This window comes from Struthio camelus, chromosome 3, assembly GCF_040807025.1.
Source record: "Struthio camelus isolate bStrCam1 chromosome 3, bStrCam1.hap1, whole genome shotgun sequence".
Classification (NCBI taxonomy): domain Eukaryota; kingdom Metazoa; phylum Chordata; class Aves; order Struthioniformes; family Struthionidae; genus Struthio; species Struthio camelus.
Window position 1 is genome coordinate 60,948,621 of NC_090944.1, and position 25,080 is coordinate 60,973,700.

Consider the following 25,080-nt stretch of genomic DNA (forward strand, 5'->3'; position numbering starts at 1 on the left):
AGAAGATAAGGGAGAACATAGGTTGATGTATTTAGAGAACACATGCTGTTATAATCTGGCTCGAAGATGCTAACCAATTCACTACATTTGGATGGAGTTCCTTAGACAACTTGGATGGATTGAGAGGGATCTTTATATGTGAAAAGCTGGGATTAGTTTGCTAGCTGCTTGGCTGCAAATTGCATTCCCAAACTTCAAATATTGCAACAAACTTGCTTGTGAAATAGGTTTTCTCTGTCTTGTCTGTCTTAATCTTCATCGTTGTGTTTTCACGAGGACTCGTGATGCTGCAGAAGTGAAATGTATGTTTGCACTTTTTAAATAGCGATCTTGATTTGCAGGTCCTGTCCCAATGCAAGTACTTGGTGTTGCTGTGGAGGGGAGGGGTGAGTAAGGAGGAGGAAAAGGATTGGCTTCATTAAGAATTTCAGGATTTGGGTCTGGAGTAAAGCATGAGACCATTGAATGACATAATTAGTTGCAGATATGTTTTGGATATAGATGTGGTTGTGAGAGCAGTTAGGATTAGTCCTTTCTAGCAAATAAGGCTGTCATCTTTTATGTTAATAGCTCATGCTTTCTTAGGCAGAATGTAACCACAACAGAGTATGTTCCTTACAGTTCAACAGTTTAGTACTTTAAAAAATAAGAAACCATTGCTACTTTGGGGAAAGGAGAGGGAAGGGAAGAGGAAAACAAGGCTGGAAATCAGGTTTGGAACTCACTTTTTTTTCAGAACATTAGTTAAAAATATGATTATGTTGTGCTTTAAAAGCTGTTGTGGATAGTCAGCAGAAAACATTCTTACATGACTTCTAAAGGGAAAAACAAGTGATTACAGGCATTTCTTATCAATCTGTTCCTTATTTGTTCTTCCTACCACAGCATTTTCAGACTTTATTAAGTGTCAAAGGTCAAGCTCAGTTTGCCATGAAATCCAAATGCATGTGTTTTTCTGTTAATGATTGACTTCAGCCTTCCTTTAAAGGATCCTGAAGGTTTAATACTTACAATCTCTATCAAAAATATTTTGTCTAACAGTGCATTTTTTTTATTCTAGCTTTTACTAACTTCAACTTTAGTTTGTTTTCCTCTAATTTTTTTTAATTATTTAGAAGATCTGCAATCCCTGTAGTACTGGAAGGTGCTTGCATATAAGGAAGTTTATTTTCTTCAGCCATTTCAGATTCCTATTTTGTGTCCTGTAGTTTGAAGAAAATGTCATAAGTTTCCTACATTACTTACTTTGGATTCAGCAACACTGATTGATCTGTTTTGTTGTTTTGTTAAAAAGGGGAAGGGGAAACAGCTAGCAAAAAAGCCCCCCAAACTCTGCCTAAGCTCGTATGACCATCATTAGTGAGGGTAACTAGGTAACTTAAATAGCAGTTAAGTAATCAGGTGGTTGTAATGGTGTTGGACGTTTTGTCAGTGCATGAATACTTTTTGAACCCCTTCCCCCCCCCCCCCCCCCCACTTATGCTCACATAGACTTGAGATCTCAGTAGACATTCTGATCTTGTGTTGTCATTACTTACAAAGGCAGAGGGTAAAACTGGTGTATCCCTGCCTGGGTAGATGGCAAGCTTGGGGAAGATCGATGTATTAAGGATATACATGAATCTCTTCTGGCACTTGGTCTTTCATGTATTTATTATACATCATACCAGAGAACATAAAATGTATGTAAAGCCTTGGATGAAATCAGTACATGTCATGACTTGATTTATTTATTGCTTGCATTAGACATTCTTATTTTTACTAACTTCACAATTTACTGGCAAATTTAGTCATCTTTCTGCCCTGTTGCATCAAGATCAAAATGACACATACAAACAATCTGAAATAGGTAGGCAATTTTGGACCATCAAGAGGGCGTATATACTGAAGAAGAGATGTTATGCATAAGCATACTGACACTTACAGATATTTGTAAAAATCTATGTTGAGCTTCATCTTTTCTGAATAAACTAATTCAGACTATGTCTGATAAAGACTTACGTCTACTGAAAACAGACAGAGGTTACACATTCATGCTTGCGACAGTAAATGGTTTGACTATGGTAATTGTCTCTGTTAAAAGATATCTTTATTGGGATACAGTTCTTGATTTCCAACTAATTATAATTCTCAGCATCTTTCAGTAATGAGGTTATTGAATAATAGACTTATTTCCGAAGGATAGGAAAAAGGAGGAGTCTTTTGCGCAGCTTCTGGGGAAAAAAAGTCTTATATTCATGTCAGATACTTCTGGTCCCTCATTTATAAACCTTGTGTATTAGCAATGATCTCTTGGAGTGTGTTCGTGGAATTCTGACTAGATCCTTTATAGATCATTCTGATTCTTGCAGCCTGTTCAAGATAGCTTTGGTGTCTAAAAGTGATGTTATTTCCTTGCGCTAAAACTTCCTTCTTGTTGCCCAAAATATTTTAGGATTTTAATTTAAATTAAATGGTCTGGGTTTTGATGATATTGCTTTAAGGGAGAACCTACTTCAGACATCTGCAAGCCGTGCACTGGGAAGTAAGTAAACTGAAGGCTATAGTCATGTAACCTGAGTTCAGAGTATAGGATCCTTCCTGTGGCAGTGTTGTTATAAATTTACATTTAGGCCTTAAATGCATGCTTTTTCTAATGGAATCAGTAGATCTTTATGAACAGAACAAGCAATACACTTTTATGTTGATGACAACAGGAATTCTAAATGTGTAAATAAATGCATTTCAAAATCTGCTTTCCTTCTCCACTGACAACCTGCAGAAGAGAAGACTGAGGGGGGATCTGAAGGGAGGGCGTAAACAGGATGGGGCCAGGCTCTTCTCCGTGGTGCCCAGCGACAGGACGAGAGGCAACGGGCACAAACTGATGCACAGGAAGCCCCGCCGGAATACGAGGAAAAACTCCTTTCCTGTGAGGGTGACAGAGCCCTGGAACAGGTTGCCCAGAGAGGTGGTGGAGGGAGTCTCCTTCCCTGGAGATGTTCAAAAGCTGTCTGGACGCAATCCTGGGCAACGGGCTCCAGGTGACCCTGCTGGAGCCAGGGCAGTTGGACGAGATGATCTCCAGAGGTCCCTTCCAACCTCAACCATTCTGTGACATACTGTTCTTTGAGGCATGGTTAGCACAGTTATGGAACAACTACATGGCAAGTCAGGTTTCTTTCCCTCTGTTATATCTACAGCATATGAACATGAGAGTATTCTAGTGAAATCCCTGGTAATTCATCAGAGGCTATAGAGCAGTCTCTGAAACAATTTTTGTAGGCATGTGTAAGCATAACATGTAGCACCAAAGCATTTGACATCTTTTTTTGGTGGTGATGGGTTGGATAAAAATTGATAGGAAGGGCTTGTAACTTCTGGGAGGCTGATCTAAAGGGCTCTGTGGTCATGTGAGAATGTTGTGATGCTTGGTGGGCCTAGTGGTTCTGTTGGGCTATTAGTTATTTAACATTTAAAACTTCCATATTTTAGAAATTTCCTCTCTCCAGAGGAAAAAATAGATAGTGGATAAAAGAGGATGAATTTAGTGTGCCTAACGCCAAAGGGTAACCCTGTGCTTCTAGGCATAGGCAGCAAGAAGGAAACAATTCTGATGGAAATAGTGCATCAGTAAGAGAGATGCAGTACTTCTGAACAATGAAGCTTAAACCTCTAAGGTGAATAGGTTTCATGAGAACTGCCTATCAGGACCTTTTTGGCTTAAAATTAAAGAATACCATCTAATTCATTCCCTTTCCTAAGGAAAGAAAAACTGTCTTACTCCTACAGCTTAGTCCTGTTTTTTTCTTACCCTAAGGACTTTTTGCGTGTTCATAAGACAAAATCAAGACTGCTGTGCAGTCCAACATTTCCAGCCTAGCGGGGAGGGGGTGTTGTATGTGTTTTGTTTGTTTGTTTTTTCTCCTGACAAACTGCTAGGGTTTGTTAACATAACCCTTGGTACTCCAAGTTTTCAAGAATTCAAAACAGAATTCCTCCATAAATTATGAAATCATAGACTAATTTAAATTGGAGGAGACTCTGGAGGCCATCTGGTCTGACACCCCCCCCCCCCTTACAAAGCAGGACTAACCTCAAAAATAAATGGAACTTTGAAGTTGTATCAGGTTGCTTGGGGGCCTTGTCCATTCAATTTTTCAATATCTCCGAGAAGAGAGATTCCACACCCTTTTTGGGCAACACATTATGGTGTTTGACTACCTTCATGGTGAAAAATTGCTTCCTAATATCTAATTAGAATACCCCTTATTGTGAGTTGTGTCAATTGCTCCTTTTCCTGTCCCTGTGTGCCACTGAAAAGTGATTAGTTCCATCTTCTGTAATAAGCTTGAAGACAGTAATTAGATTCCCCTCCAGCCCACACCCTTCTCAACTACAGGCTGAACAAATCCATCCCTCTCAGCAACCGCACATACGCGAGCGTGTTGGTAGCCCTCTGCTGGACTTGCTTCAGTTTGTCAATAACTGTCTTGTGCTGGGAAGCCCAAACCTGGACGGAGAACTCTCAACTGTGGTCTCACCGATGCTGAGTGCAGGATGATAAAAGCTTCCCTCGACCTGCTGGCAATGCTCTTCCAAATGCAGCCCGAAGTGTGGTTGGCCTTTGCTGCAAGGGTACACTGCCGGCTCAGGTTCAGCTTGTTGAACTACTTGTTGTCTACAAGATCCTCTGTGTCTCTTCTCCAAAGTTGCTTTCCTCGCAGTTGACCCTCAGCCTGTACTGGTGCATGGGGTTATGGCATCTCAGGTGCAGGATTTCTGTGTTTGCCTTTGAACTCCATGAGGCTTCTGTTGGCCCACTGAGCTTGTTGAATTCCCACTGAATGGCAGCCCTGTCCTCCAGCATATTGCTTGCTTTCCCCAGTTTGGTGTCATCCATGGGCTTGAAAAGGGCAGTAATGATCTTGCAGGTGGTTGGTAAAGATGTGAAGCAGCATGAACTCAGTAATGGCCCCTAAGGAACACCACTCGCAACTGGCTGCTAGCTGGACTTTGTACTGCAGATCACAACCCTTTGAGTCCTACGGTCCAGCCAGTATTCACCCATATTATAATCCGCCCATCCGCACGGTATCTCTGGCTACAAGGATACTATGGAGGTTGACGTGCACAACAATGCTTAAGTTGAGGCGAATGACATCCACTGTTCTTTCCTCACTCACACAGGCAGTCGTTTCAGCATAGCAGACTAATCCAAATAGCTATGTTAGCATAGAAACTTATTGTTTGCCTGCATATTAAATACTGTCAGGCAGAATATGCACTTGGTAAATCCATTCTGGCTATTCCCTGTCACCTTCTTGTCCTTCACGTACATGGAAATGGCTTGCAGGAGTATTTGTTCCATAATTTTTCCACGGACTGAGTGAAGTCTGGCTGACAAGCCTGTAGATCCCCAGGTCCTTCTCAGTGCTCTTTTTGAAGATGGATGTGATATGTGCCATTCCCTTCAATCTGGGACCTCCCTGATTGTGAAGACCTTTCAGAGGTCTCTCAAATTCCCCAGCTACACTCGTAACAAAACGTCTTGTGCAAGCCATCCTTCTCCTTTGCTGTATAAAGTATGCTTGTATGTAAATTACCCTAAATAGAAAAGGAAGGCCTTCTCACACGCAGTCTGTAGCTGAGTGACAGAATGGTTTGCTGTAACAGGTTGTGGATGCTAAACATGCACAAGTGTTCCAGAAGAACATGGAAATTCATGGAAGAGAAATCGTCTGAATGTTAAAAATGCATTGAAATGTCCGAATTTTTTTTTTTCAAACAAAACAGGAAGTCCCTCAGCTGCTAATGGTTTGAGGCTGGGCGAATACATGCTTCCCTTACTCTTACTTAAATCATATAACTTGGTGGAAGCATGAAGGTTTTAGCTACATGTTGTAAATATTGTCCTTTATTTTCCTCAAATTATTGTAGTAAAATGCAAGGAAAATCTCTTAAATACTATTTAAGTTATAAAGTTATGCATTCAGAAGTTAGTAAGTGCCGATATTTAAGCTGTTATCTTAACTCTGCGTCCTGATTTTGTAGTAATAGACTACTTTTTTCACACAAAACCTCTTCACTGCGTGAGGTGGACATCGATAACGGACTGGAACAATTTTTTAAACACGTTATTCCTACTTCTCCTCCTGTATTTAGTCATACAAGATCATCATTTAAAAATAATGTATTTCTTATCACAGAATGGTTGAGGTTGGAAGGGACCTCTGGAGATCATCTCGTCCAACTGCCCTGGCTCCAGCAGGGTCACCTGGAGCCCGTTGCCCAGGATTGCGTCCAGACAGCTTTTGAACATCTCCAGGGAAGGAGACTCCCTCCACCACCTCTCTGGGCAACCTGTTCCAGGGCTCTGTCACCCTCACAGGAAAGGAGTTTTTCCTCGTATTCCGGCGGGGCTTCCTGTGCATCAGTTTGTGCCCGTTGCCTCTCGTCCTGTCGCTGGGCACCACGGAGAAGAGCCTGGCCCCATCCTGTTTACGCCCTCCCTTCAGATACTTCTACACATTGATCAGATCCCCCCTCCCCCCCCTCCCCAAGTCTTCTCTTCTGCAGGCTAAGCAGGCCCAGCTCTCCCAGCCTTTCCTCATAGGAGAGATGCTCCAGGCCCTTCTTCATCTTAGTAGCCCTTTGCTGGACTCACTCCAGAATCTCCATGTCTTGCTTGTATTGGGGAGCCCAGAACTGGAAGGAGGACTCCAGGTGAGGCCTCCCCAGGGCTGAGTAGAGGGAGGGGGAGGATCACCTCCCTTGACCTGCTGGCAGCGTTCTTCCTAACGCAGCCCAGGATACCTCTGGGCTTCTTGGCCACGGGGGCGCGTTGCTGGCTCGTGATCACCCTGTTGTCCACCAGAACCCCCCAGGTCCTTCTCCGCAGAGCTGCTTTCCAGCAGGGTGGCCCTTTGTGAATCCATGTTGACTACTGATCACCTTCTTGTCCTCCACGTGCTTAGCGATGGCCTCCAGGACACACTGTTCCACCTCCTTTCCCGGGATGGAGGTGAGGCTGGCAGGCCTGTAGTTCCCTGCGTCCTCTTTCTTGCCCTTTTTGAAGACTTGGGTGATGACAGTGGCTTTCTTCCAGTCCTCAGGCACCTCTCCTGATCACCGTGACCTTTCAAAGATGATCAAGAGTGACCTAGCAATGATGTCTGTCAGCTCCCTCCGCACTCTTTTTTTTTTTTTTTAAAGAGTTCTTACCAGCAAGCTATAAGAATTTTATATATTCTCTTTAGTAAGTGAGAGAAGTATTATTTTCATTTTCTCAATGAAGAAAGGGAGTCTGAACCAGTTTGAGTCATGTCCCTGACTCTGTAGTGTCTGTTCATTATGAGTTAACGTGCTGATTTTTCATTAGCCAGCATCATTATGGCTTGTACTTTTAAGCATTAGCGGTATAGTACTGCCTGAACTACAGTGCAGATTACGTAATAGGACTGCAGGAGAACAGATTTTGGGAAAGGATGTCTGACAGCGAGTAAAGGCACTGGTTTAGGGGATAGTTGGCTACTCTTATTTAGTGAATATTTAAAAATAGCGTAGAGCTATATATCTGTGTGCATGAGAATCTGCCATTCTGTGAAATCCAAAAAGCTTGCTTTCACTTGCAGTCTTACTTAGTGTGTGTGGTGCCTAACAGATTACTCTGCGATCTGTCCAGTAAGCTGTAATTATAGTGCTGTCTTGGGTTTGCTGCGTGAATTGTATGAATACGTATATCTGATTTTAACGAAGGGAAACCAAATGTTTTTTTGAGTGGATTTTCAGATCTCAATTAAAATATTCTTCTCCTCATTTGCCTCATATCACTTCTCTTCCAGACAACACCTTTTTATTCCCCGTCTCCAACCTGAAAATTCCTGAGGGAAGGTTCTTTAAAAATCTTGTGAAGTTCATTAAAAAATGAACTGTTATTGCTGTGTTAAGCCAACCACTTGAAAGACGTTCTGAGGATAAACCTGAGAGGATATCCTTATTGTAATGCATAGTAAAAATCTGATGTAAAGAGAAATACTGCTCATGGGTGAGCAGCCTTCATTTAAATTTGAGCCTGATGATACGTTCTAATGAGATATGCTATGAATGCTTTTTTTATTAAGCTGTCTTATAAGACCTAGTGTTTGAATTCAGCCAATGAACTAAAAGGTTTGACACATTGGTTCATAGTTTGGTACAAAAGTAAATATTACATAATTCAGCTCTGACGAAAAGGGAATGATTTTCAGAACACTAAAATAATAAATACTATACTTATTGCCAAAGACAACAGGTATTATTTTAAATATGACTGATTTTTAACAAACTCATGGTAAAATGGCAGTGTGTTTGTGGAGTACGTGGTGTAGCCATAGACTTCCAAACAGAGAAATAAAATAAATTAAGAGAAAAATGGAACATATACTCAGATTACAGCTGTATGACATGTATTTGTAATGAAATCTTATAAGCAAAGGAGTGGCAACTGTGATTCTTAATTTGGTTACAATAATACATTCTTCTGTAATCTATTGCATGCTTGAATGGCATAGAAACATAATTTTTCGATACAGATCCTATCAATAAACTGTCTGGTTCAGTGTTTTATCTTAAGTAGTAACTAGTGTTACATCTTCTAGGGAACGTCAGAAATGGATTATTATGCAGTTACGTATTTTGAGGAGTTAAATCTTAAGTTCCAGTGCCTGAGGAAGGCTTAAATCCTTAGAGGAGGAGTAACTTTTCTTTTATGGCAATTAAAGTGTTTTATGTGTAAATACGAATGCAGTCATATGTAGCAATTAGGTACTGCATTAGTATTTGAATTAGCAGCTCTGGAATATGGCCAGCATGTGGCCAGGAAAGCAGCCAGTAGCCTGGAGGAGAAGTGTTTTAATTAATGTATAATAACCGCTCTAGAGGGCTCTCATTATTCTGGCAAGCTGCATTTGTAATTTTTCATGTTACTTGTTTGGGATGGTTATTGTAATTTATATTTAAAAACGTGGAAGACAGTTCTGTGCACCTTTTTTATAAGGAAAAAAAAGTGTGAGAACACTTAACATTTTATTTGAGCAAAGATGAATTTAAAGTTACTTGAGTCTGTTGAATATATTTAATGTCTTCATGTGATCAAGATATTGTAACAAGACTTGTTTGCCTTTAAGAAATTAATATGATCTGCACATGTGCTGTTCTGAGTTAAAATATCTTAAATTTTATTTTAAGGATGAGTTTTTCGCAAAGGATGAAGACAGTAAATTTCAGAAGGTATGCATCTTGTGAAGTTTAACTTAACTTTTTTTGGTGAAATAATGAAGTCATTCATATACAATACATCCCCAAAATATATCTGTAGTTTACATTTTTGTTAGACCTAAGAGTATCATATGAACTTACAGTTGTAAGTAAGTTAAAAGGCTCCCGTTTCTTTTTAGGTAGCTAAATGGTATAACATGGTTGGATAGGGGGTATGTGGTTTTGTTTTTGATTGGGTAAAAAATAAAATTTTTCTGGCTCCTAATTCTGCGCTTATGATTACAATGCCATTCTGAAAAGCTTCAGATGATAATGCTGTTGTCCTTCTTTTCTGTCTGTTCAGTTGAAAATCAGTGGAACCCTTCCTTCATTTCAGGCTTTGCCTGGCAGTGCCGTAACAAGAAGAAAATAAAATCAAGTGACAAGAAAGGCATATTTCTTTCATTAATATCTGGAAACATGAAAATACAAAGTCAGCATGTTGCTAATCGGATGTAATTTGGGCTGAATGTTTTCCCTTTAGGCTTTTATATTCTAATTATTAGTTCTATAAGCTATTAAGAAGTACTGTAAACTACTTGATTAAACCAAGGAGATAGCTACTTGAATCATGGCCTATACTAATTGGAAATTAGGACTGCTGGACTGTATTTGTCGCTCTGAATTAATTTATTTTGTGACTTCATGAAAGTTATTTAAACCCTGTTCTGGCTGACCAGTTTCTTCCCGTTTGTACGCATGGGTGGGGGTACATGTGAGATTGGATACTCTGAGCCAGTAATCTCTGCTGAGCTGCATCAGTGCCATTGTCACCTTTGTGTCCTCTTGTACCTAGGCAGAAAGCCTGGCAGGAGTTTCAGCTGTTCCTCAGTACCTTCTTAGCAAGGCTAATCTGATTACAGCGGGTGTTGTCATCTTGTGATGCCTGCTTCTCAAGCTCTAGCTGCTTTTTGTCTTGGCCTTGCTGATACCCCAGCTGGCATAGGTAGCCTGTGGTTCCTAGTCCTGCCCTACACGTCATGCAGTGGTGTCAGGGGAAGTCCGGTGTGACAGAGCTGCGGTATGTGTGTAAAGCTGTGGGCATTCTCCCTACTGTATTCAGTTTCCTTTGGGTGGAAGAGCTGGAGGCTCCGTGTGCCTTGTTCTGGGGAAGGTAAAGAAAGAAATGAGGAGTTCTGCAGACTCTAGGAGCTCTACAACTGGCTGGTGTCCAGTCTGCGAGAGAGCGTTTACTTGCTTCGACTCCTCTCTGTGCATTTCAGTTGGTGCGCTGTTGTCTTAACGATATCAGGGGCCATCTGTGCTGTAGCACAGGGCAGGCAGGTCTCTTAAGTCATCTCTTGCCATGCCCAGGGTACGTTTGAGCTTTACTTGAATACAAAGGAAGAGAAAGGCTGGACCTTTCATAAATTCTGTCCTCGTCTTTTGGTTAGTGTCCCCTCTGCTGCAGAGGCGCGCGCTGGCAGGACTGATGATGTCTGGGTTTGTCATAACCAAGAACTGCAATAAATATCCGTAAAAGTACCTCACTCTTCTTTTAATTGCTCCTTGAAATGCCAAAATGTTTATTACGTGCACAAAAGAATCCCCTCAAAACAAAACTCCCCAAAAAACAGTTAGGTCATGGTTCACTGAGATCATTCTCTACCGTAAAATAAGGGTTATTTCTTGTACTCGCGTTTCTGATTTTCTCTAACTATCTGTTTTCTTTTGGCTTTCATTTATACTGTAAACTCTCTGATGAAGGAACAATACTTTTTTTTGTTTGCTTGTTTGTTTTGTTCCGTTGTACAGTGCCTAGCACAATGGGATCTTCATCAATGGGTAGGGTTCTTCAGCCTTTTAACGACGCTGCTTCTAAATCTTGATATGTTTCCTTCTAAATATTCTTCCGTAGGTCTCTTGGTTATATTTTTTAAGATAACTTTATGTCTCTCTGTTACTGAATCACAATTGTTTATCTAACTATGTCTTTAGGAAAGGGGTTCTAAATGGAGCCACAGTTACACAAATGTATAACCTCTTCCAGATTGTTTTAGATAAAGAGTTCTTTCATTTTCTAGGCAATTCAAACAGAAGTTTATTTTTTTTCCCAATACATCTTTGCATCAGGAGCTTTTCCCACTACCCAGTTACACCAGATTTTTTTTTGCTCTTTCTGAATAGAAGCACAACTAAGGGGAATATTTACATACATTTACAGCATTTGTTATAAACATTGTCTTGCCTTTATGTGCTGGGTGCCCTGAGAGGAGAACTTTTGAACATAGCATGACTAACACAGCTTTGGGAGAACAGTTAGATGGTAGCTGGTAAATGACGTGGTTTTAAATACATGACTCTGTACAAAATGAAGTAGAAAGTTGATTTTAACTCAAAATGAATCAAATACTTTTTTTTTTTTTACAGAAGTTGCTTGAAGATATTTTAGCAGGTGATTCTGTACATTTGGATTAAAAAAAAAAAAAAAAAGAACAAGGACTTCTATGGCTGAAGCTTTAGTGTACTCACCTGAACTGAATCTTAAAGATCTAAAGATTTCTTCATAAACAAAGTACAGCTTTAACAACGTTTGTAGAGCTGAAGCAGTAACAGAGGCAGTCCCATCATTTAAGGAAGCGGTTGTATTAGCACAGTTCTTTTGCTTTAAAATAAAATCATACTCCTAGCCTATATGTTACAGTATAAAAGCTATATGCAAATTGCTAATATTAATTTACTCAGTGGTATGATCTAGATTTCTGTAATTAAGTTAAAAATTCATTAAGTTTTTCAGCTATCCTAGCTGCTAAAAGTCATTAAAGTCTAGAATTAAATCAAGTGAAATGTATGGTAATATATTTCAGAATGGTTATGGAGCCTCTGTGACTAAACCAGTATTCACATTGGGGAATAATTGTGTTTGGAAAAAAAAAAAAAAAAGTAATAATAATAATTTCCATCGTTAATTGCGTTCCTGGAGTTGATAATGTCTAAATTAGTTGATTATGTAAATCTGTCAGGCCTTGAATTTTTACCATGTTAGGTATATATTTGAAATGTTACATAATTGTTTCACTTTTGTATATGATTTCATGTTACTGACTTAAAGCAAATCATACTTGAAAGCTTTAATCACTTCTGTCTTCTAAAATGTTACCTTTCTCTGTTCTGCAGCATGGGTGAGCTCTCTGTCAATGGGGATGATCTTCTTTTGCTCTCCGATAGTCAGCGTGTTCACAGACCTGTTTGGTTGCCGAAAAGTAGCTGTTGTTGGCGCAGCAGTGGGGTTTGCTGGACTCCTTTCAAGTTCCTTTGTAAGGTAAGAGAAAAAAAATTCTTATGGAATTTCAAATTCATTCCTTAGTGGCATCTTTGCAAATCTCCTGTCATAACCGTAAGTTTTGTAGTGCATCAAGTGTATGCCTGCTGCAGTGTTTCATCCCTCTCTGAAAGTAGAGGGAGACCTTATTTTGCATATTAAGTACACAGATGCAGCAGCCTCCCAGACTGGTCATGGATTCTTTTCCTGATCAATTACTTTTTTAGCGAAATTAAGTTTTGTTTTGATATATATTTTTACAAATAGTGTTTTCTTTGCATTCAAAGTATTTTATAAATGTTACAGTGTTTTGAGGTAATGCTGGTACCATCAATTGAGTATGAAGGAGTAAGCAGTGCTACTTCATATTATCCCTTAGCTGTGGAGTGGAAACCTTGTTTTATCATTTTTCATTTGTATTGTCTTTCTAACTACATGATCTTTGTGGAAATCCAAGACATACTTTTAACTTGAAAATAGAATGTGACCTCATAGCAGCTACTATTTTAAATGTCAACAGCAAGACTGATGCTATGAGGTGAGCGCTTAAACAAGATTGCCTTGGACAGATGTATTGTATTTTTTGTTCTTCTTGATGTATGTTGTATTTTAGCAGGTACATAGGTATTATTATTATTTGCTTTTAAAATGCTATTTTAATGTTGATAAATACACGATAACTTCCATGAAGGTGTTAATGTTCCAGTCAAATTAGATGTTTTCTTCACTATTTTTACTGGTCAAATTGCCAAACGCTGACATAGTGAAAGCCTTAATATAATCGTATATACCTAAGGCTTAGTGGTTTTATCAAGAAGATATTATTTAGTTAAAACACAGTAGTTGAGCGTTTCCCATCCCCAGCTAATATTTCATTTTGTGCATTTTTGTAACTCTTGCAGAATAAATTCTAAGAAATATAAGAGCAACGGACGTGTTGGACGTACACACTCGAAGATGAGGAAGCAGGAAATTTAGTTATTTATCTTAGTCATCATTAGAAGTTGAGTAGGAAAAAGAGAGTAGGAAAGAGCAGGTGAATAAACTACAGTTACATCTACTTATGTCTGCCCTTTTCCACCCTTACCAGAGTAAGTAGAAGGGCAATCAGAAGCAAAATTCAGAAGGGGTTTCATACGTAGGTGAAAGCATATCTGTGAAGATAGGTTTGCAACAATGTGGTTTTGTGCCTGTGCTCTGAACCAGATAAATGTAAGCTGGCTGTGATCTGGAAGATGGATATCCATGCTATGTGGCACTATGCCTAACCTGATACATCTAGTTTGGGCATATCTGTCCTTATGTGAAAACATATTCACAAGTTTACAGGAAGAGAAGACAAATTTGGGTAGTTCTAGTTTAGGTACTGAGATTAGTGTTTGTATGTGTTCTGAGAATAACTCATACTTATGGGAAAAGGAAAGCTTTGTTGCCTTGTTAGTTGAACAAGTTACTTTTTTTTTTTTTTTGCTTTAGTTAATCTGAGTGCAAATATTTAGCTTAATTCATTTTATTAAAAACAAAAAAACTTCCTGATATAAGTTTTCAGAAGCTTGAGATGTCTAGTTCACATGTGAGGTGAAGACTAAAAGAATGCATCTTTGAAAAACCTTTCTTCCTCTCTGCTTCCCAATATTGTGTTAATTGATTCATATTAAAATAGCCTCATTATTATAGATAAAACCTCTTGGTAAAGGCAAGCTGCTTCCTTCCTTTGAACAAAATATTGTTATCCTTATGTGTTTCCTTGATATCTACTGGAACAACAAGATAGAAAAGGCATGTAAAGGGAAGTTGTTTTGTAAAGAATTTAAAAACAACATTTTAGCTTATTTGAACTTTGTTTTAGAATTTGAGGAGCACTCGTGTGCTTTGGAGGACTGAATTCTTGTTAAAGTAAATCCCATGCTAATGTGTATTCCTGGTGTTCTGTTATGTTACTTGGACTATAAAATGATTTATGTCTATGATGTTATCAGTTAAGTGAATATAGATCAGATGTAGAAAAGGTCAATGTTGTAAAAGTGAAATTTCATACAGCAGATAAATGTAGATATGACTTAGTACTTTTGTTACATACTGATATCTTAATATAAATTTGTTTCTCTTAGGAAGCTGAGATGTAAGAGTATATGTAATACAAGAAAAATTTTATTAAATATTAAAATTTTCATGTATTTCTTGCTGCGAACTATGAATCTGCAGATGGAAGCAAAAGTTCTTTGTCCTTACTATATTACGTTCCTCCTCTCATTTTGTAACTGTTGTTTTTGTTTTTCTTGGACATTTTCCATTGATAAAGGTAATGAGTTTTTCCCCTTATGTTGTTTCTGTTGGCTGCTCTGTACATGATCAATGTTATACTTTGATACTGTAGTGCAGAAATCAACACTATTAACTGTTGTACGTTACACAAATATTCTTTCTCACGATAACGCACAGAACAAAAGTTCCTGGTGAGAGACGTGTGTTGGCTAAATATTTAGTTTCTAAGAATTTCTGCGATTGGATGGGAAGTTTGCAAAGCCAGTTATGATATGGAAAGAAGAGTGCTGGCCGTTGACATCCTAAGATGAAAAACTCTTTAAATGAAACACTCATTCACACTCTTTTAAAAAGAGTGTACCTTAGGTGTACAAAAGATTTCCTAGATGCACAGGCAGTAATGATAGATTCTCCAGAAAAGATATAAGAAATGAAATAACAAGAAAGAGACAGGGTAACAAAAAGGTTTTTCACCATCACAGGTAGAATTTGAAAGATATTGGTCATCTGGAAGCATGAGGTTGATGTTAACTACTCAGTAAAAGAGCTGCATGGAATAAGCTGTGAGAAACCAGCAAAGGAGATGATTAAAAATTGGAATCACAAAAAACGATTTAGGAATTGGGAACAGGCTCTCTCATGTATAGGTACGGAGCGATTGGAAAAAAAGGTTTTGCAACAGTTTTTTACTGTTGAAAGACAAAACAAAACAAAGCACCACCCCTGAAAACCCAAGCCCAAATGGGTAAAATTTTCAGGGATAATTTGCTTAACTTAAAACAAAGTTTCCTAACAGGGAAGGTAATTACACTCTGGGTTGAATGTAAGAATTATGGATTCACCATTGCCTGAAATACTTAAAACGTGTTAAATATTTTTCTGAAAGATACATTCTGATCCAGGCCAGAAGATGAAATTTTCTGTTTTGATTTTGTGAATTTGCCCCTGCTCCTGTGCTGCTGCTTTTGGAGTGGGAGGAACTAGGGGAGATGCTCTGTAATGCAAAATGCTTAGGAGCGAGGATGAAGACCACCTCCTTGCAGGTCTGCTCTCTCACATAAAGGCATATGGCATTCTGCATAGATGCTGCCACTGGAGGCCTCAGCACATAGCAAAAATAGGTTTATTGATTGAGCTGTTGATTCTTTCACGTAACTGTCCTTTCAAACGCTGCTGACTGATACATGATCAGTATAACTCAGATTAAACTACTGTTTAAAATAATTTGTGTTACTTTAGCTATTTAGTCATTGCAAGATTGCTGAAAGTTTCTTGTGACGTTTTAATGGGGGGGGGGTGGGGAGCTAAAACCCTAAATTCAGGGATGGTGATGAAGTATAGCAAAATTTAAATTCCTCCAGGAGGAACTCGAACTTCTAATGTCAGGGTATTCTTAAAATGCTGCTTCTGTGGAGCATTGCATTGATTGATTGCAGCTGTTCTCTGCTGTCTTGCTTTAGCCCTTTCTGGTTTTACTTGCCTCTTTAAATAGCTGTTTAAAAGCCCTATAGAAAGCCTGAGGTCACTGTCGCAGTAAGTTTCTAAATTACTGAGAATGTAGACTTGGTGGAGACACAGTTTACTTAACTGTTCAAGTGTTTCCTCAACTTTTTTTCTTTTTAAAAAAAGCACCACCCACAAAACCCCAAATGAAAGCGATCTTAATGTATTTATTAACACAATTTAACTGGCTTTCAACAGCTACTTTGAAAGTAGGTGTAGCTGATTAAAAAAGAACCCTTGGTTCATTAAAAAGGTAGCATTTAAAAAAAAATGTAAACATCAAGTGTCACTTCAGAAATTTTGTATAATAACATTTCTCACATGTTGGTTTTTTCTTCATCTAAATGGAAAAAATGTTTCCTTTGAATCATTAATATTACATTACTTACTAATTATACTAACACTGTTATTTCATACTGTTAAGATTTCTTGAACAAGTACCTTTTCATGTCACAAGAACCTGTGTTCTCATGCAATGACCCTGCTTCATTTCGGTTATGTTGGACAGTGGATGATAATGGTGGAGAACCTTGCAATTAGGATCCTCCTTTATATGAGCTCTTTCGTTTTTTATTAATGGATTTTTTTCCCTGTTACTTTTTTAGCCTATCTGATACCTGTATCAAAACTGAATTTAGAATATTAAATAAAAAGGGATTTATTTGTCTAAAAAAAAAAATATATTAAGACGTGAAATTTCTATCTCTTGCTAATAGTGCATTGTATTACAAAACTCAAAAGTGTTTTGATGATACATTTTTCCGCTATTGATAATGTTTACTATTTTTGCTATTGTATTTTCATAATAAACAATATGAGTACTTTTTTTTTCCCCTAGGCTTGTGAAGAGTTTGAATTGCTAGCTCAGCATAGAAATGTGTAAATCAAAATTAAAATACAATTTTCATTGGGGAGGGAGGAAAAAAACCCCAAAGAATAACCCAAAAAAGGTTCAACTTGTATTTGACTAATTCACCCTAACTATGATTTTTAAAATTTATTTTTAGTCAGACTGTTCAGTATTATTCTGCTTAAATACAGTTTTGCTTTTCGTTTACTCAATGAAGTTTTATTGTAGTTTTTTCTACCGAAGAACTGCTGAATTAAGCTGATGCAGTATATTTCAACAATAAGTACATATAAACTGTTAATTTCTGTGAATATCTCAATTCATTGAAAGATGATTTTTCCATGTAATAGTTGAATGTGACCATACAGTGCTGCGCAAAACACTAATTAATTTTTCTGGACTTTTTTTCTTTTGATATAGCACCATTGAACCTCTATATTTCACCTATGGAATCGTATTTGCCTGTGGTTGCTCGTTTGCGTACCAGCCATCGTTGGTTGTTCTCGGGTACTATTTCAAGAAACGCCTTGGACTGGTGAATGGCATCGTCACTGCAGGCAGCAGCTTGTTCACAGTATCACTGCCTTTCCTCTTGAGAGTTTTGATCGATTCAGTTGGCCTATACAACACCTTAAGGGTCCTGTGCATCCTTATGTTCGTTCTGTTCCTGGCTGGCTTTACGTACAAACCCCTTGTTTCCGGTGCCAAAGACAAAGAGGAAGGGAAGAAGGGCAAGTTCAGATTTCCTCCTGAAAAAAAGATATTCAATTTCTCCGTTTTCAAAGTTACAAGTTACCGAATTTGGGCATTTGGGATCCCAGCTGCACTTTTCGGATACTTTGTGCCTTATGTTCACTTGGTAAGTGCATATCTTTTCTACATTTGATGTATTTAAAAGCACAATTACTTCCCTTTGTGTCCTAGGCTAAGAAAAAAATGGTGATAGGAAGAAATAGTTCAAGTGAAAGTTGTGTTGGAAGAAACATGACACTGTAATTCTCTCGCTGTTTGTGATTAAAAGAGATTTCAGGGCTCTAATGAGAGCTGCTAGTCAGAGCGGCGTAAAATTTTAGTTCCCTGTTCTCAACCAAAGGTTTTATAGAAAGAAACACTTAAAATACTTTAGCTATGAAAAGAGACATTTGAAAGGACTCTGTGCTATTATGAAGAGGCTGAAGAGGAGAACTGCTTATTATTTTGACCCTTGCCTGCAAATGTTGCCAATAATACGTGCACGTTTCAGAGGAACAGTTGGGGAAGAAGTGTATAACAGAAAAGGGGCACCATTTCTATTTTTTGTTCCTTTAAATGAAGATAATTTTGTTAAAAAGTGCATTTTTAGAGTAGATTTTATTGACCATTTCGTAGGATTATTAAAAGCAAAATACTAGGATTTATGTCTGCCCCTCAAACTTTAGCTTTTAGGTTACCACCGTAGTAGTAATAGAACTGATCCTGCTATCCAGGTCTTCTAGCTGCTGTTCTAGCTGCTTTTTTATTACTGTCTACAGTAACTGATGCAACTTTAGCTTCTGATACTAAGAAAGCTGTCAATCGGGCATTTCTTGTGCATGTTCTGAAGTTAACCTGTTTCCCTAGTAGAATTTTTCTACCCTTGTGTTTTAATTTAAGAAATTTTGATGCAACTGAGAGACGCATTACATGAATTGCATTTAACTGGCGCTTATTTGAATGGTGAATTATTTTTGAACAGCATCCTGGTGGTGCTGTCAAAACTGAAATGATGCATTTGCAACCTAAAAGCTTAAAAGGGGGCCCCCTCCCCCCAAAACTGCGAAGAGATGCGCTATCTAGACCATTGCACATCCTCATAGTCAAGAGTATTTTGTAAAGACCATGAATGGGTAGAAATTGCTCCCCACAGTGAAAACAGAGGGATCACATTAATTTTTATTAATTCATTCATGATAGTACAGTAAGATTCATGATAATAAACGTCTCGAATTCTATTAAAAAAAACCCCTCCAACTCCTTAAAATCCTATGAGCATGCTTGCAATATAGCAGGTGGTGGTATTGTGTTCTGGTAATATGTTACTTAAATTACTGATTCTGCATAAGACGTGTCACTACTCAGAAAAAAAATCCGAAAGGTGGAGAATGCTTTGTTTTTGACAGGCCATAAATTGTGACTTTTATTTATGGCTGATTCTTGTTACAGTATTTTACCATATGTAGACCTTATTCCTTAAAATGAGGAACCGTCTTTTGAAACAGTCTAATTCAATCAGATGAAAAGACTATTCTGACACGTTACGCAATTTCTCATGATGAGTTCTATGGAGATGCCCCAGAATAAAACAGTGTTCAGAGCAATAAAAGGGACAAAAGTTAGAGAAAGCTATAAAGGAGCATCATAAATGAATCTTAGCATTTCTAGAAAATTGAAGAACAGGCCATACAAGCAGTCATGCAGAACCTCTAAAATACACACACGTATATGTAGATACAGATATACACCTATATAACGTTTGACTAACACAATAAGGCTATTCAAAAGTAAGACTAGAATGAGTATTTTAAGGATTACCTCAAAATTATATCAAGCAATTTAAAATTCAGCCTTTTTCCCTCAGAGATAGGGAGTAACAGTGGAGCTTAACATATTATAACATCTTCAACAGCAGTCAGTTTGCTTTGTATATAACCGGTGAGAGGGGAGGCTTCAGCATCTCTTACAAACTTCTAATTGATAAGTTTTGTTAGAGGCAAAAAACCCACAAGTTTTGAAGGTTTGTTTTAACTGACTTATTGCTAAATTCTCAATTTACTGTTTAATTCTCTGCTCCTCCTGTAAACCAGGGAGGAAAATCTTCCTAAATAATGTATAGTAAGTTCCCACTACTTTGAAATAAGATGCTTCAAAACATGAGCAAGCTTAGCCTTCATTCTTGGCTTTACAGATGTTATTAAAATACATGTAAAATAACTTCCTCCCCCCTCCCCCACTTAATCTTTTTAAACATCTGATGATTTAAAATTCAGATTTCTATACAAAATTTGATTCAGTTTAGGTACCTTATGGTATACACAAAGAATCCTCTGAGGATTGGGGTACCATTTTACTAAGTGTTCTCCACCTAGGACTCTTGACCCTGCTATGAAATACTTGAACTCTAAACCAAACTTTGATCACCGAATATGACAGAGATAGTAAGAAGCAAGATGAATTCAAATAACATTTCTTTTGTTTTTTTAAACTGATTAAGGACCTATGTAGACCTATGCTATCAAGGTCCAGATTTCTGTTGGTTTATGTGTGTGGGCCAGTAGATAAGTGTACACTAATCTTTCAGAAAGCTTGACATACAAATACTTTAACAAAATGATCTCTAGCTCTACTGATCTTGAAATCAAAGCAAGTACATATGTTAGAAGTAAATCACCAGTAAGAATGAAAAACTAGGTGTTGTATTTCGTAAACAGCAGTGTTATTTCAACTGCCAGACAGTATAAGTAACTAAGATTTTCTAATCCTCAGTCTTGAATCAGTGATCAGAAAGAAAGGGGTTTAATACCTGCAGGTCATAATATTTGTTAAAGAAATTACTTGATAATTATTTTGTATGTATCAAGAACTGCTCTGTCCCCTGTAGCAGAAATCTTTGTGACAGAGTGCAGGAGTTGGAATCGTTGGGTTAGAGAATGAGGTAGTATCATTGGCAGTAAACCTACTGAGTGCTGCTGGGATTAAAAAAGGAGGTATTCTCACAGCTAAAAATACCTTTTCTGTAATTATTTCTAAGTAAACCTTAACTCCTTCACAACTTTGCTTTTAGAACTAAGCACACACACTTCCCTCTAACTTAAATTTAATCATTCCAAAAAGAAATGAAAAAGTTATTAGTTGACCACTTGAAAGAGGAATTTATTTTTATGAAAACATAAATGATATAATAATAATTCTTCACTCAGAATAATAATAATTCTTCACTCAGAATAATAATAATTCTTCACTCAGAATAATATTAATAGTTTGTAGGCAGTGATATATGCTAGGAGGACTGCTTAAAACTTTAGATAATCTCTGCGGAACTGTATTTGAGAAAGCATGAATAGATCAGTGCTGGAGAATACCTTTATAAAGTATAGAAAGAACATGGATTCTGCCCTTCAACACAGATGCTTAAACTTTAGTAGATACTACTTTTGTCAGGCGGGAAGCTCAAGATCTGGGTTTGTTTGGTTTTTTTTTTTTGTTTGTTTGTTTGTTTTCTGTTTTAACCTAGTTTTATCTGCTATTGATTAAGAACACGTTTTATGGTACTTCCAAAAGCCCTGGATAAATGGAAGGCTAAAAGAAAAAAAAAAACTTTTTGCTGGTACATCTCCTGAACTAGAGCTTACTTTCTCCTGTTTTTTTTTTTTTTTTGAAAATGAAAGTTATTTTTATTCTGTTGTATACTATCTTTTTAAACTTGTATGTGATACTGGAAAAGGGATTTGCTGCTTGGGTGAGTGACAGCTTTCATTATGCTAAAACTCCTGAAATGTTTCCATCGTTAGGGATGGCCTACAATAGTCTGGAAATAGCTACTAGACTGTTAGTTGCAAATATCCTGAGAAAGCAAATGTATATGTGGCCCTCCAGGAAAGACTTTGAGATGGAATCTTAAATTACTCTTCTGAAAGTAAAAATACGAGCCTTGGCTGCAGCTGAGAATGGCTGCCTTGGGCCTATCCAAATAGAAAATTATGCCTAACCATCTCCTCAACCCACATGCCACTCTAAATCAGGACTTTGTGTTTCCATGAATCACCAAACAACAAATCAGCATCCGTTAGTTCTCCCAGAGTTCCATTAAAATAGCCAAACCAGGATGCCTAGCCTGATTCTTCCTCCCTCCTACATCAGCCACCTCCTGCCCACTTATTCCTCAGTCTAGGTTCCCTTATTTATCAAGTCCTGTTTTCCGTGCCTAGAAAGGCAGTCCCTGCCACTGTGTTTGATGCTTTTGAGCATGTGGTGAAATGAGCACCGGTGCCGCAGAGCGCACCAGTGGTGGGTTATTGTATGTCACAGAGGCCGTGGTAATGGAAAGGTGTAGGCTTTGCACGCTACGGTCGCTGCACGTCTGCTGCTCTCTGGTGACTTGGCACAGTGGAAGAGCCCGCGAGGTCCGGGCAGGGCCTCTGAATGCTTTGGAGGCCACTGATTTTTCTTTGTCTCTTTTGTATTTTCTGAAGCATGTTGAAAAGGAAGATGCATGTTGTGAAACTTATTATAAGAAACAAATAATAGTTAGTTTCAGGCTTTGGAATAATAGAATTAGTCAAGTCTTCAAAAATGTACCAGCCTCACCATATTTGCTAGATAGAGTAAAAGCTGGTAGAACAAGAGAAAAGAACCTGTCTGTGAATGAAGCCCTAACTAAAACTAAAGAAATGGATTATATGGTATGCTAGGTAGCTTTCATATCAAGGAACTAATTCATGGGATTACTAAATCAAATAGTTGTTAATCCTCTAAATTTTAAATCCAGTAATTGAGGAAGTTTTTCTTTTAATGTCTGTCTAGAGCCAAATAAAAGCTGGTTTAGTCCATTCAGTTTTAAATTGTGTGTCCACAACAGAAATCTCTGATTGACACACGTCTTTCCAAGCAGTTTTTAATGCAGATCATTTCACTACAGGAGATGATGGAAGTGTATCTGAAAGGGTCTGAAAGTACCAAGGCTCTGTGTAATTTCTTGTGCCGTGCTTGTTCTGTTAATAAACAGAGGACTTCTGTTTTCCAGGGATGCCAGTATAATATTGACCATTTCAGTGCTGTTCTTCGTTACCCTTTAAAAAAAGCGAAGAGTACCTCCTTTTTCAGGATCGTGCATCCTTAATTCATATGAGCTTGTTAGGCCGTCTTTGTTAAAATGTGATTTAAGACACAAGGCATGCTAAGTAGTTTAAAAGAGATGCTCCTGCTTTTTGTGCTTTATTTAGCTGGATGAAAAGCATTATTGCTTAAAATAGGTGCTGTCACTGCAGTCTTTTCTAAGGTAGGTTCTATGGGATTTTAGGACGGTATCAGTTATGACATGTTTACACAAAATGTGGATCAGTACTATCTCATGTTTTGATGGCAGTAGTCAGCCAGTATTAGGAATATTAATAAGACTTACAATGCTATTCTAACACTTTCTGTACAATGTTTTAGTTCCTTGCTAATTTGCCTTGGAATATTTACAGTATCTGCACAAATTCAGTGCAGAGTCATTGTTTCAGGCAAAGATGTGGTTCAGTTTAGCAGTTCCTGTTGTTAAATGGATCTTGTTGCTAATGGTAGGTCTTTCCTTTTTTGGAGTGCTCAGCCTTTTTTTTAATCCTATGTTTTCAATGTAGGATGAAAAGTTGTGTTGAATAATCAGGGCTTGAATTCCCAGTGCTGTGTACTTAAAATTTTAGTATTTCTACTATTTTCCATATACCAATGGGGCAAACATTTTATCTGTTTTACGAAGGAGTTTTGTCTTGTTCAAGCATTCCAATTTCTAGATGGCATTAGACAAATCCCATTGATAGACCATTAAACAAAATACTCAGTTCAAATAGCTGTTACACATTTTACTTTTAAAAACTGAGTGGTAAGCAGTGCATGAAAAATGCACACTGATACGGTTTACCTTTCTATCTTAATTTTGTCCTATACAAATCTAAGTATTTTTTTATAAAGAAAACAAGCACTTGTAAAGTATGACCTGAATTTTATTTGGAAAAATAGGCTTCTTGTTTAAATATGTTTGTGGAGTTGTATAAAAAGCCACCCACCCTAACTTCTGCAGAATGTAATTGATATGCAATGTGAAGGTTGCCCTGCCATTGCCTGTATCCTTCATTAAAACAAAAAAGTCAAAACAGCTCAGAAAATGGTAGCTTTCAGTATTGTTCACCGTGCTTTGCTGCCTAGTTCTTAATTCACTGTGTAAATCTGACTTTTCCTTTTGATGCTTATCCACATTCATATTCCATGATGGGTGCATGTTTGTATATGTAGAGATTTTTGGTTAGCAGTATGGTGTGCGTGTGTTCTTTGTCTCCGTGTGCTTCGTATTTGGGAACTTGTGTTTTTTCTTATTTAAAAAAAAAAAAAAAGGAGGAAGAGTAAGCCCTTGTTTCCACTCGGCCGGTAGCCAGATTTAACTACTAAATTTATTCTCCTCCATGGTGGATACTAAGATTCAGTTTACTGCTTCAGTGAATCCTCACATACCAGGAATAGGTTCAGATGGACCCTTAAGGAACAGAGAAGTGGGATTACAGGCTTACCTCCTGAAATAAATGTGTAGATACTGCCTCTGGATTCTAGAAATTGCCACTGAGATGCAAAGCGTCAGCCTGAACTCTGCTCTTAAGATTTTCACCAACTATATTGAAAAAAGGTATCACAGAATGAAAAGCAATGTATCACAGAGTGAAAAGTAAGGGGAGTTTGCAGAGCAGCTGGCCAGCTAAAAAATGTTTCAAAATGGTATCTCTGCTCCTGGACAGTTCTTCAATAGAGACGCTCAGGCTCTGCTGGCCGCTTACATTATTTGAAAATATGTGAGCTTCACTACCTCTATTGCTAAACTGCCTTTCAGATTCTTGGGGAAACTTTGCAATTGTAGAGTGAAGGAGTTGAAACTGCAGACGTTAGCTGGCAAATAGGCCTGGTTGCCAGCAGTGGACACTATTCTGTGCACCTGGGAAGAAGTAGTGCCGGTGATGACAAGCATTCTCTTACCAGCCTGGTCATCCCCACTCCACTCAGTTCTTGGGCGGTTGTGAGAGATTGAGAATGCCTTGCTACATTACCCTTTGGAGACTGCTTGGTCCTCTTTGGGCATTTGGATTTCCGTTACCCAACATGCCTATTTATCTTGATCTCCCTTTCATCTGGATACCTCTTTTGGTTCAGTTCGTTACCTGTT

At 38.0% G+C, this 25,080-nt stretch overlaps 1 protein-coding gene across 2 annotated transcripts in view; it reads left to right on the top strand.

The window, feature by feature from the left end:
- The window catches only part of SLC16A10 (solute carrier family 16 member 10), an 83,940-nt gene that overhangs the window by 33,665 nt on the left and 25,195 nt on the right, over positions 1-25,080 (top strand). Inside the window, exons 3-6 of one of the 2 annotated variants that reach the window (XM_068938065.1) lie at positions 9,208-9,249; positions 11,647-11,671; positions 12,394-12,538; positions 17,577-18,015. In XM_068938065.1, coding sequence (XP_068794166.1) covers positions 9,208-9,249; positions 11,647-11,671; positions 12,394-12,538; positions 17,577-18,015 — 651 coding nt within the window. The remainder of the gene's footprint in view (positions 1-9,207; positions 9,250-11,646; positions 11,672-12,393; positions 12,539-17,576; positions 18,016-25,080) is intronic. The other variant, XM_068938064.1, reaches the window with a different exon arrangement.